The following is a 13768-nucleotide window of genomic DNA, read 5'->3' as shown; positions in this document are numbered from 1 at the left end:
ACGTGTTTTAACTGTATAATTGAACTATGTGCAGCATGTTTAGTGAACTTTTTGTATTTTTTCATGGATGTGAACTTAGTCTAAACTGTACATTTCCTTGTTGAAATTGTTGTTTATATTGGTTGACCTGCATATTTACTTTGGGACTATAGAACGGTATTCCGGGAGATACCCCTATACTGCATATTTACTTTGGAATTATGGAATAGTATTCCTGGAGATCACCCAGCACTACAAATTTACTTTGGGACTACAAAACGGTATTCTGGGAGATTCCCCCTACACATTTACGTTTGAGACTACAAGATGGTATCCCGGGAGATCCCCCTGTTGCTATTACTGTGTTATGAGCTGTTGGCTTCCACTGAGTTCTATTCCTGTTAGATTTATGTACTTATTTTACTATAATATTCTTTCTGTCTTATTTCATTATATTTATACCAGTAGGGCACTAACCTCATCTCGTCACTACTCGACTGAGGTTAGGCTTGACACTTACTATGTACCGTTGTGGTGTACTCATGCCCTTTACTGCACATGTTTTTCTTGTGCAGATCCATGTAACTCTTATTAGCCGCATTTCCATTGAGGCGAGCGAGCTGTAGAGACTTCAAGGTATATCTGCCGCATCCGCAGACCTCGAAGTCCCTATCTATTCCTTCCCATGTCAAACACTTCTTGTATTTTCTTCTTTTATTAGACTCTGGAGTATGGGCATACAGTTTCTTTCTTTAGCTTGTGACTTATGACATTCCGGGTTTTGGGAGAGTTTATGTTTTTTTCGAAAGTGATTATTGCTCAATCCAAGCGGTATCATTTTTCCTTGTTTAAATTTACCTGTTAGTTTATAGCTTTTATGTTTCGTTCCTTTTCCGCATAATGTTAGGGTTACCTAGTCGTAGAGACTAGGTGCCATCACGACGGTTCACGGAGGGAGAACATGGGTCGTGACAAGTTGGTATCAAAGCTCTAGGTTCATAGGAGTCGTGAGTCACAAGCTGGTTTATTAGAGTCTCGCGGATTAGTACAGAGACGTCTGTACTTATCTTCGAAAGGCTGTGGAGCTGTTAGGAAAATTCCACTTCATTTGGTTCCTTGTCGTGCGAGATTATTGACTTCAAAATTATTAACTTCTGTCTTCTATTCTCTCACAGATGATGAAGACACGTGCTACCGGAGATGACCAGGCACTCTGTGCCCCCTGCAAGAGCCGCTAGAGGCTGGGGTCAGGGTAGAGGTCAAGGACGCGCACGTGGTGCAGCCAGAGCACTCTGGCGAGCTGCTACAGAGGAGCTTTCAGTAGCTCCAGCCGAGCACAAACACTTGATATGCCTACTACTACTACTACTCCAGCTCTTTAGGAGACCCTTGCAGAGTTTATGACCATGTACAACACTCTAGATCAAACAAGGTTGATTCCCCTTGCTGCAGCCACATCTCAGGCCGGGGGAGGAGCACAAACTCCTGTTGCCCCCATCCCAGAGAAGCAGGTTCAGGTTGATAAGATCCCAGAGGTTATACCGATACTGCCTGTAGCCCCAACTCAGCCCGAGGGTAGGGCAGCAATTTCAGAGGAGGAGCAGCAGAGGCTTGAGAGGTACAAGTAGTACGACCCTCCTACATTCAGTGGTCTAGCATTAGAGGATGCTCAGGGATTTCTGGAGAATTTCCACTATATCCTCCGTACTATGGGCATATCAGAGTCGAGTGGGGTTTCTTTCACTGCCTTCTAGCTTCGAGAGGCAGCCTATCAGTAGTGGCGTACTTTTGAGTTGGACAGTCCGGCTAAGGCAGCTTCCCTTACATGGATTCAGTTCTCGAATATGTTTTTGAGGGAGTATGTCCCTCAGAGCCTCAAGGACACATGGTGCATGGAGTTTGAGCTGTTGTGACAGGGTAGTATGCCAGTTTCAGAGTATGCAGTCCGTTTCAGTGACTTGGCTAGACATGCACCGGCCTTGGTTTCTACAGTTCAAGAGAGGGTTAGCCGATTTATTGAGGGACTCATTCCCAACATCCATACTAGCTTGGCCCGAGAGTTAGATATGGATATCACGTATCAGCAGGGGGTGAGTATTGCTAGAAGAGTGGAGGGCATGCTTGCTCGAGATAGGGAGGAGAGAGGCGCAAAGAGGTCTCGATAGTCGGGCCATTATTCTGATGACCGTGCCCCAGCGGCAATTCGTCATGGTAAGGGTTATGTGAGTCGTCCCATTTATTCAGCTCTTCTAGCTGCCAGTGGCATTGCAGCTCCTCCTAGACCTCATGAGCCTTATTATGCACCTCTAGTATCTAGTGTGCCTCCTACACGGGGTGCCATCAATGGTCAGTCCAGCAGACCTGGCCCGAGCCTGCCACATCCACCACGTCCTCTTAGAGCTTGTTTTGAATGTGGTGACACCCGTCATATGGTGAGGGATTACCCCAAACTTAGGAGGGGTGCACCTCTATAGACTTCTCAGCCACAACATGCTCCACTAGGTTCTCATGCTATTATTACAACACCAACTACCACCCCACCTGCTCAACTGTCCGAGGTGGAGGTTGGGGTGGTAGAGGTCGCCCCAGAGAGGGAGGCCAAGCTAGATACTATTCCTTTCCTACTCGTATAGAGGTTGATGCTACCAATTCTGTCATTATAGGTATTGTTCCGGTCTATCATAGAGATGCATCAGTTCTATTCGATCTAGGCTCCACTTATTCCTATGTGTCCTCTTATTTTTCCCCGCATTTGGGCGTATCTCGGGATTCTTTGAGTTCCCCTGTTTATGTGTCTACTCCCATGGGAGATTCTTTTGTTGTGGACCGCATTTATCGGTTGAGTTTGATTGCTCTTAGTGGTTTGAGACCAGAGCCGATTTATAATTGCTCAGCATGGTAGATTTTGATGTTATTTTGGGCATGGACTGGTTGTCACCCCATTATGCTATTCTTGATTGTCATGCCAAAACCGTGACGCTGGCTATGCCAGGTGTACCGCGATTAGAGTCGAGAGGTACCTGAGATACACTCCCAGTAGAGTTATTTAATATCTTAAAGCTCAGCGAATGGTTAAGAAGGGGTGTGACAGGTATCTAGCTTATGCAAGAGATGTCAGTATTGATACCCCTACAATTGATTCAGTTTTAATAGTAAGGGATTTACCTGATGTATTTCCAGCTGATCTTCCGGGCATGTCACCCGACAGAGATATTGATTTTGGCATTAATTTGTTGTTGGGCACTCAGCCCATGTCTATTCCTCCTTATCATATGGCCCCTCCTAAGTTGAAGGAGTTGAAGGAACAATTATAGGAATTGCTTGGTAAGGGTTTCGCTCAGCCCAGTGTGTCACCTTGGGGTGCTCCTGTCTTGTTTGTGAAGAAAAAAGATGGTTCTATGCGTATGTGCATTAATTATCGCTAGTTGAACAAAGTTACAGTGAAGAACTGGTATCCTTTGCCTCGTATTGATGACCTATTTAATCAATTGCAGGGTACCCAAGTGTTCTCCAAGATTGATTTGCATTCGGGTTATCATCAGTTGAAGATTCGGCAGCCATATATCCCAAATACTGCTTTCAGGACTCGGTATGGTCATTACGAGTTCCTTGTTATGTAATTTGGGCTGACCAACACCCCAGCAATATTTATGCATTTGATGCATAGTGTGTTTCGGCCTTATCTTGACACGTTAGTCATTGTCTTTATTGATGACATTCTGGTGTACTCCCAGAGTCGGGAGGGTCATGAGCAGCACCTGAGAAATGTGCTTCAAACCTTGAGAGAAAAGAAACTATATGCAAAGTTCTCAAACTGCGAGTTCTGGTTAGATTCCGTGGCATTATTGGGTCATATGGTATTGAGTGGGGATCAAGGTGGATCCGAAGAAGGTGGAGGCAGTGTAGAGTTGGCCTAGGCCATCCTCAGCTATAGAGATCCGGAGTTTTCTTGGTTTGGAAGGTTATTACCTTCGATGTGTTGAGGGATTCTTGTTTATTGCAGCACTTATTACTAGTCTGACCTAGAAGGGTGCTCTGTTCAGGTGGACGGAAGAGTGTGAGGAGAACTTTCAGAAGCTCAAGACAACTTTGACTACAGCTCCAGTATTGGTATTACCATCAGGTTAGGGGTCTTATATAATTTATTGTGATGCGTCGTGAGTTGGCCTCAACGCGGTGTTGATGCAGGACCGTAGGGTGATTGCCTACGCATCCAGGTAGCTGAAGGTGTATGAAAAGAATTATCCTATCCACGACCTTGAGTTAGCTGATATTGTTCATGCCTTAAAGATTTGGAGGCAATATTTGTACGGGGTTCCTTGCGAGATCTGTACTGATCACCGAAGTTTGCAGTATCTATTCAAGATGAAGTATCTTAATTTATGTCAGAGGAGGTGGTTAGATTTGCTTAAGGATTATGATATCACTATTTTATACCACCCGGGGAAGGCCAATATGTTGGTAGATGCTTTGAGTCGCCGGGCAGAGAGTTTGGCTTATCTACCAGCGGCAAAGAGGCCATGGCGTTGGATGTTCAGGCCTTAGCCAACCAGTTTGTGAGACTGAATGTTTTTGAATCGAGTCAAGTGTTGGCATGTGTGGTCTCCCGGTCTTCTCTTTATGATCGTATCAGGGAGCGTCAATATGTTGACCCCCATATGCTTGTCCTTAAGGACACGGTTAGCACGATGATGCTAAGGAGGTCACTATTGGGGAAAATGGTGCTTTGCGGATGCAGGGCAGACTATGTGTGCCTAATATGGACGGTTTGCGTAAGTTGATTCTTCAGGAGGCTCACAGCTCGCGGTACACTATTCATCCAGGTGCCGCGAAGATGTATCAGGAATTGAGGCAGCATTACTAGTGGAGGATGATGAAGAACAATTTAGTGGAGTATGTTGCTCAGCGCCTAAATTTCCAGCAGGTGAAAATATGAGAATTAACGACCGGTTGGATTGCTTCAGAAGCTAGAGATTCCAGAGTGGAAATGGGAGCGGATCACTATGGATTTCATTGTTGGACTCCCACGGACTCAGCAAAAGTTTGATGCAGTTTGGGTGATTGTGGATAGGCTGACCAACTAAGCCCATTTCCTTCCTGTGAAGACCACATATTCTTCCAAGTGGTTGGCTTGAGTTTATATCTGTGAGATTGTCAGACTTCATGGCATGCTGGTATCTATCATCTCCGACTAGGGCACACAGTTTACATAACTATTTTGGAGAGTCATACAGCAGGAGTTGAGTACTTGGGTGGAGTTGAGCACAACATTTCACCCTTAGACGGACAGGCATTCCGAGCGCACTATTCAGATTCTTAAGGATATTCTCTGTGCTTGTGTGATGGAGTTTGGAGGTTCTTGGGATCAATTCTTTCCACTTGCGGAGTTTGCCTAAAATAACAATTACCAGTCCAACATTCATATAGTACTGTATGAGGCTCTATATGGTAGGCGGTCTATTCCCAATGGGTTGGTTCGAGCTGGGTGAGGATAGATTATTGGGAATAGACTTGGTTCAAAATGCCTTGGAGAGGTTTAAGGTGATTCAGGATAGACTTCGCATATCCCAGTCCAGACAGAAGAGTTATGCGGACCGAAAGGTTTGCGATGTTTCATTTATGGTTGAAGAGCGGGTGTTGCTTCGGGTTTTGCCTATCAAGGGTGTTATGAGATTCAGAAAGAGGGGCAAGTTGAGCCCAAGGTTTATTGGTCCCTTTGAGGTGTTGCATCGTGTTGGGGAGGTTGCTTATGAGCTTGCCTTACCTCCTAGCTTGGCAGGAGTTCATCCGGCCTTTCATGTTTCGATGCTCTAGAGGTATCATGGTGATCCGTCTCACGTGTTGGATATCAGCTTAGTCCAGTTGGACAAGGATATATTTTATGTTGAAAAGCCAGTGGATATATTGGACAAACAGGTTAGAAAGCTGAGGTCAAAGAACATTGCATCAGTAAAGGTTTAGTGGCGGGGTCAGCCGGCTAAGGAGGTGACTTGGGAGACCGAGCAGGATATGCGAAACCGTTATACTCATATTTTCACCACTTCAAACATGCCTCTATGCTCGTTTGAGGATGAAAGAATGTTTTAAGAGGGGGAGGATGTAACGACCCGGCCGACCGTTTTGAGAGTTAGAGTCCCGATCCCCTATTAACTACTTTCCCCGTATCTATTTTCTGCTATTGTGAGTTGCCGGGAGCTTTCATTTTAGGTTTTGGAGTGTTTTGGGATACTTAGTCCCTAAACGGAGGCTTAAGTCTTAGAATTTGGACCGTAGTCGGATCAGTGTGAAGACGATTATGGAATGGAGTTTTGCCAATTTTGTTAGCTCTGTTGGGTGATTTTTGGCTTAGGGGCATGTCCGGATTGTGTTTTTGAGGTCCGTAGCTCATTTAGGCTTGAAATGACGAAAGTCAAATTTTTGGAGTTTTGGGCCAGTGGTGAAATTTTTTATATCGGGATAGCAATCCGATTCTGGAAGTTGGAGTAGGTCTGTAGTGTTGAATATGACTTGTGTGCAAAATTTAAGTTCAATTGGACGCGGTTTAGTTGGTTTCGGTAGCGGTTATGGATATTTTAAGTTTCAAGGTCATTAAGTTTGGATTGGAGGGTGATTTGGTTGAGGTCCCGGGGTCCTCAGATGAGTTTCGGGTATTTAATGGATTAGTTTGAGATTATGCAATTTACTGAAGTTGTTGCACTTGGTGTTTTCGCACTTGCGCACTTTGGGCCGTAGGTGCGGAGCCGCAGAAGCGGCTAAGGAAACGCAAAAGCGGATATGGACCCTATCTAGCTGGGTCGACAGATGCGATGAGGGCTCCACAAAAGCGGGGGCACATAAGAAGTTGGGGACTGCAAGAACGGGCTCGCAGGTGTGGCCCAGTGCTCGCATATGTGGTCCCTACAAACTTAAGTGAATTCCGCACCTGCGATGGAATTTCCTAGGTGCTGTACCGCATATGCGAAGAAGGGTCCGCAGGTGCGGTTTAACTGGAAGAAATGGGGAAAATTGAGGGTCTGATTTCATTCTCCAATTTGGACCTAAAGATCTCGGATTGAGGCAAAATTTCGAGGGATTTTCAGAGGAAGCTTGTGGATAACGTTTCCTTACGCGATTTTTGTTTCATTTTATTAATCTATTGTTGTTTTCTTCATTTAATCAAGGAATTTCAGTGAGAAAGTTGGGAAAATGGGGAAAAAGTTTTCCAATCAATTTTCTGAGTTTTGAATGGGATAAGACATCTGATTTGGATAATTTTGGTACGAGTGAACTTGTGAGTGAATGGGTGTTCATAATTTGTGACTATTACCCAATTTTTAGATGTGGGACCGAGGAGGCTTTTTGGGCGTTTTTCTATTTTCTTACCTTAGCTTTGATTTCATTAGCTTGATTAGTTGCTTGTATCTATATTTACGTATGTAAATGATTTGGCTAGATTAGGGCCATCCGAAGATGGATATTCGTGGAAGGAGCATTATTACAGATTGGTTTGAGCTTGGTTCGAGGTAAGTGGCTTGCCTGACCTTGTGTGGGGGAACTTCCCTAGGATTTTGGTACTGTTTGATATATGAGCGCCGTGTACGTGGGGTAACAAGTACGTACATGGGCTATTTGTTGTAAAACTTCATTTTTTCACTAAGTCTCAACCTGTTTTTCCTTGTTGAAACTACACTAGCATATGTAATTACCTTGTCTAGATTTGAAACGCATGCCTAAGTGTTTTAAACGTCTAATTGAACTTTGTGCAGCATGTTGAACTTAGTCTAAACTGTAGATTTCCTTGTTGAAACTATTGTTTATATTGGTTGAGCTACATATTTACGTTGGGACTACGAAATGGTATTCTGGAAGATATCCCAGCACTACATATTTACTTTGGGACTACGGAACGGTATCTTGGGAGATCCTCCTGCACATTTACGTTTGGGACTACGGGACGGTATCATGGGAGATCCCCTTGTTGCTATTACTGTGTTTTGAGTTATTGTTTTCCATTGAGTTCTATTCCTATTAGATTTCCATACTTATTTTACTGTAATGTTCTTTCTGTCTTATTTCATCATATTTATTCTAGTAGGGCCCTAACATGATCTCATCACTACTCGACCGAGGTTAGGCTTGACACTTACTGGGTACCGTTGTAGTGTACTCATGCCCTTTCCTGCACATGTTTTTCGTGTGCAGATCCATATACCATTTATCAGCCACATATCCAGTGAGGCGAGCCAGTTGTAGAGACTTCAATATATATCTGCCATGTTTGCAGACCTTGAAATCCCTATCTATTCCACTCCATGTCAAACACTTCTTGTATTTTCTTCTTTTATTAAACTCTGGAGTATGGGCGCACTGTTTCTTTCTTTAGCTTGTGACTTATGACATTCCGTGTTTTGGGAGTGTTTATGTATTCTTCGAAAGTGATTATTGCTCTGGCCGAGCGACATCGTATTTCCTTGTTTAAATTTACCTGTTAGGTGATAGCTTTAATATTTCGTTCCTTTTCCGCAAAATGTTAGGCTTACCTAGTCGCAGAGACTAGGTGTAGTCACGACGGTTCACGAAGGGAGAACTTGGATCGTGAAAAAATTGAATAAAGATATTTGATGGGTCATGTTTATTTATCTATAATTTTGAAGTAAATATGTAATGGAACTCTCCATCAATGGTGTGACCGAAGAAGGGTGCTTTTCCTGAAGGAAAAATGAAGTAGATAAAGAAGTAAAACATGAAAATAAATTAGATAATTTTTAAATAATGTGAAAAAAGTAAATTGTTTTTTTATCATAAAAATCTGACAGAGACATTGATATGTCATCCACGTCAAGCAAGTGAGCCACACACAACCGTGGAGGTGTTTAGAATATTATGTTTGAACAAGTTCAGGTGTTCACTTGAAATTTAATAGAGTAAGGGCACCGGAATGTCAAATGGGAACAAGTACGAATGTCTATTAGGGTATTTCTGCCGTGAGAATAGCATAAAGCAAACAAACTAATTGGATGGAAAAAGGCATAAGTACCCCCTCAACTAATGACCAAAGTTCCAACTACACACATTTCCTTTACGAGCCTTATTATCCCCCTGAACAATTCTAAAGTGGAATAAATTTCTCCTTGAAATGACACAACCAGATTTTTCTTAAAAGGTAAAACACAATCGCCCACCATGCGTACATTTTATTACTCCTTTTTTACCTCTCATTATGTTCTTCATTTTTATTTTGTTGTTCTATTCTTTCATGACTAGTAGGAACATCTTGACAACAATTAAGACCAAAATTTTAGTTTTCGTATTTCGTGTTTAGTTTAAAAGATGATATTCCCGTATGATAATTTTTTTTGTCATTGTTACTGTCAAATTTTTAAGAAAGGACTATACATTTTCAAAAAGACAAAATGTGCCCTAAATTATATTTTCTAAGGCAATTTCTTGTAAATTATATTATAGAAATGTGACCTAAATTTTTAATTCAAATTTGAAAACAAAATATTGTGAACAGATATTCAAGGCAATGTGTTATAATTTTATTATAGCATTAAAAAAATATAGAAATATCTTTTTTAGTCTTCCTTACCCCTATGGAATGAGCACAACAAGGTGCTAATACCACCGTTGAGAGAAAAAAGAAACTAATCAAGATGTGTCAAAAGACAAGTTACATAATATATACTCCCTCTGTTCCAGTTTATATGAACCTATTTCCTTTTTGGTCTAATCCAAAAAGAATGACACCTTTCTAAATTTGGTAACAATTTAGCTTAAACTTACAATTCTACCCTTAGTGAGAAATTTTTATAACCACACAAACACTCTGGTCCCCTTTTTGACTTATTTAGGACCACAAATTATAAAAGTCTTCATTTTTTCTTAAACTCCGAGTCCAGTCAAACAGGTTCACATAAATTGGAACGGAGGGAGTACTTGTTTACCTTGAAAATGGTAATTACAATTGAATTTGATTTTGTGGTTCTAAAAATATGTGATTTATTTTTATGGTAGTTGTTAGGCAATAGATGCTAAGTGTGAGATAAGAAAGTAAAGCAAGATCTTGAGGATAGTATGCTATGCAAACCGAATGTCCACGAATCGGGGTCTCAAGCTGGCCTGCTCTGGACTCGAGGTCGAGCTAGACGGGCTTGATTAGGGACGATCGATGAAAGACTAACAGTTCTGAGGGCCTTGATGATGACTCTTTATGATCAATGATGAATAATAAATGATGAACAATCAATGAAATATAATAAATGTAAGCAATAAAATCAAAGGAAAGGCAATGAAGAATGTTCTTATATTGAATATCATGTATCTTTACCAAATGGCAAGGGTCCCCTTTATATAGGAGGGGGAATCCCAACATAGTACATATGCATTTATTACAAAGAAAACAGCTGGTACAACTATTTAATATCACGATACAGACTTGTACTATTCTTGTGGACCTGGTCAACTTTAACCACATGCCTTTTGGGAATTTAGCGCTTCTCAAAGATGGCCACTGATTTGCACTGCCCCGAGGTCGAGCATTGGGAACCCTCGTGGTCGAGCCTTGAGCTATGCTTCAAGGCTTCTGAAGACGGGCTGTGAAATGCCATGTTGATCATTAAATCGGACTCTCCGATTTTAGTCGTATAGAGATAGTCCCCGCGTTTCTTAGAGTGAAATGATAAGAAACGTTCTTGAATTCTTGCCTCTTTGATACTCCCGTTATGATATCATCCCATCAGAGCATTAAATGCCATGACTCAAAAGGCTGCGCAGAGGTCGTTGTCAACACGATTATCGAAAATCCCACGAACCAACATTGACTCAACTCTTCCTCTTCCCAAACGTTGCCCAAATGGCTTCTATAAATACTTCAATTCATTTGTCGTTCACACCTTTACAATATCTTCAAGTCTTTAGATCTAAGTTCACAACTTTCTGCATCCATCATCTTTCTGTGCTTGTTTCTTCATCCTCTTTCTTTGAAATTAAGCTGTAATCATGGCAAAAACTTCAAAAACCGTACCTCAAAAAGAGGGCACTATTTCTTCATCATGCCCGTCCAAGGGCAAACCAAAACCGCCTCCAAGTATTGAGCAATGTACCCCTGGCCACTTCGATATGATCTCCGATTTTATCATGTAAAACCCCCCTTCTACACCGGGACGATGCGAGCCCGTGTCTCGGTACATCAGTGTGGTGACCAACACGAAGAGAGTAAGAGAGTAAAGATAGACTGTCGATAGGGGGGCAGTGCAAGTAGAGATCCCCAAAACTGAGGAATGCATAATAGAGCACAAAGCTGGTTTCCTCAGCGTATACATATACCCCTTCACTCTTGGCCCCGTAGATCCTTCTTCACCATCGATAGATCCGGTGATTCTTGACTTTTGTCATGAATACCGAGTGACACTCGGTCAGATATATCCTTCTTTCTGGATGTTTGTTTACATGCTTAGATATTTCTCCAACTGGGTCGAGGGAATGACCTTCACTCTCAATCACTTGGTTAGATTGTATAGCCCCCGTCTCTTTCGAGGTTTAATCAAGCTTCATCCTTGATCTGCCAAGACATTCTTTGCGAGCATTGATGAGGATAAGGACCAGGTATGAATGAGACGGTTTGTTAGAGTAAGAACCTCGGACATTATTCTGGCTGATAGGATGCCATTATCGGAGGAATGGAACATGAAGCGTAAGTTCCTACCTCAAGCACATTTTATTGCCCCTTCTTCCCCTCTTGAAATAATATTTTCTTGATTGTGTAGCCACCGTTTGGTACCCCGGCGCTGTTCAGGACCTTCCGGATGGATCAGATAGTTAGACTCTGCTTTTCCTTATAGCGAGCGTGCTTTATGTGATTTGGCCAAGCGGTGGCAGGCTAAGAACCACGGTAAGCACTTCTTGCTGTCGTTGCAAAATTTCTTACATATATTCTTTGTGGCGGTAAGTTTAATGCATCATGCCTGTGCAGGCATCGGGGATGGCGTGTTGATGAGATCACCTCCTCCTCGTGAAGGGGAAGAAGGAGGCATCGACCGAGTCTCCAAAATTAAAGAAACCCAAAGTTCGCAAGCCTAAAACCGATGCCACGGTCTTGACTTTGACTGATGTGGCAAGTCTTCGTGAATATGACAATGATGGCGATCTCCCTATGGTACAAAAGTAAGACGGAGTGTTGATCCTCCACAAGCTGTTGGTCGGAAAGCTGCCGAGTCGGAGGTGGCTGATATGGACCAAACTCGTATTGAATAGACCCTCGAGGAAGGATTGGGCGCAGTCCCCGAGCCTCAAGCCGGACATGGTACAGTCCGTGCCGGTGAATCCTCGGCTGGTGATTTTGGGCGGTCTAAAACCAAAACTTTTTGGGGTCGAGAAGAGACCCTTATAGAAATTGATGTCATAGGTGGCATTGAATTAGGCCCTGCATTTGCGGAAATAAGGGATGCCTAGGATGAGGATGTTGCCGATGTGGGGGCCTATCAAGGAGAGGATGATACGCTCAAGGACTACATTGTTGGTGTCGACGAGGACACATATCTCGATGCTCTAATTGCTCTCGAGAAGGCTGAGGGGCTTCAAAAGTAGGTAATACTTCTTGACATACCATTTGCACTTCAAATTCTTACCCTTTCCTTTCTAACATCTTTGCTGCAGGTCAAGAAATTGTATGACCAAGCCTTTTATAAGCTTCAATATGAGCTCTCATGTCGTGAGGAGGAGCTCAAGAAGCTCACCTCGAAGCTTAGTGAGTTGAAGGCTTCCTCTGCCCAAAAGGAAGAGGAGTTGAGTGAGCTTCGGGCGAGTCTGGAGGGGGTGCACCAAGAACGGACTAGCTTTACTGAGCAGGTAACACGACATTCATGTGTTCATCTTTTTATTCCTATAACTTGGTGCTTACTATCTTGTTCCACTTTTGTAGATTGGGCAAAGGATGCCCTGGTGGGGCAATTTCAGGAAGAGGTTGCAGCCAAGGATATGGAGATCCTCGAGCTGAAGAGGCAGAATGAGGCCGTGGCCTTGGAGAAAGATCTTTTATGGGGAGAGTTGGCCTCGACACAGGATCTTCTTCGAAGTGCTCAGAAGGAGGTCACTGTATTATCTGTGGACAAGACTAAGGCCGATGAAGATGCGTCCTCATATAAGAGAGATGCCGCCACTGCAAACGATCAAGACGGGGAGATATCTAAGAAGGCCGAGCAGAAATTGGCCCGGGCCGTTACTTATGCTCGTCTACAAGCTAGGAGGCAGGACTTCGAGGAAGCGAGCACCAAAGGTGTCGATCTCTCTGATGAGATTAAGAAAGCCAAAACCTTGGAGGAAGAATCAACACCTTCAACTACTTCAGATGAGGTCTCCGGAAGTGATTCAGATGGTAGTGAGGGTGAGGAATAGAATCGCGTCGTCCTCTCTTCTTCTTCTTCTTTTCTTTCTTTTGTGTATGGGCTCCTTGGGGGAGTTTTGTAAAGACACGTTCTGTAAATGTATTTTTGAGAATGCAAAGAGCCCCTTTTGTTTCAAGCCTTCAAATTTTATTTTTCAGTGCTTATGTAAAGCTAGTCTATTTATTTTTGATGTCGGCTCTTTTAGAGCCCATACTTGGGATAGTGGAGACACTCGAGATCGGGCACCATCTCGAGGCTAGATTCACATTGACGGCTCCTTAGAGACCATAGTTATAGTAATGGAGATCCTCGAGATACGGGCACCATCTCGAGGCTAGATTGATAATGATGGCTCCTTAGAGCCCATAGTTATAGTAACAGAGACCCTCGAGATTGGGCACCATCTCGAGGCTAGATTGATATGG

The 13768-nt window shown here is 43.0% G+C and overlaps 1 protein-coding gene across 1 annotated transcript; it reads left to right on the top strand.

Annotated features, from left to right (window-relative positions):
- Positions 1-1385: 1385 nt before the first annotated feature.
- On the top strand, positions 1386-13353 carry LOC138889756 (uncharacterized). The gene is made up of 4 exons (XM_070173092.1): positions 1386-1597; positions 4023-4089; positions 12616-12748; positions 12881-13353. Exons 1-4 carry the CDS (start codon positions 1386-1388, stop codon positions 13351-13353), a joined length of 885 nt encoding a protein of 294 aa, XP_070029193.1.
- Positions 13354-13768: the final 415 nt, after the last annotated feature.

This window comes from Nicotiana sylvestris, chromosome 4 (genome assembly GCF_000393655.2).
Source record: "Nicotiana sylvestris chromosome 4, ASM39365v2, whole genome shotgun sequence".
NCBI lineage: Eukaryota > Viridiplantae > Streptophyta > Magnoliopsida > Solanales > Solanaceae > Nicotiana > Nicotiana sylvestris.
Note: the sequence above shows the minus strand (reverse complement) of the source record. Positions and strands in the feature narration are given on the sequence as shown.

Excerpts from the sequence above, each read along its gene's own strand:
- LOC138889756 (XM_070173092.1), top strand. The coding sequence starts at position 1,386 with ATGTACAACACTCTAGATCAAACAAGGTTGATTCCCCTTGCTGCAGCC. Across the intron at positions 1,598-4,022 it reads GAGCAGCAGAGGCTTGAGAG|GTGGACGGAAGAGTGTGAGG; the intron begins GTACAAGTAGTA and ends TGCTCTGTTCAG. Across the intron at positions 12,749-12,880 it reads CCAAAAGGAAGAGGAGTTGA|ATTGGGCAAAGGATGCCCTG; the intron begins GTGAGCTTCGGG and ends CCACTTTTGTAG.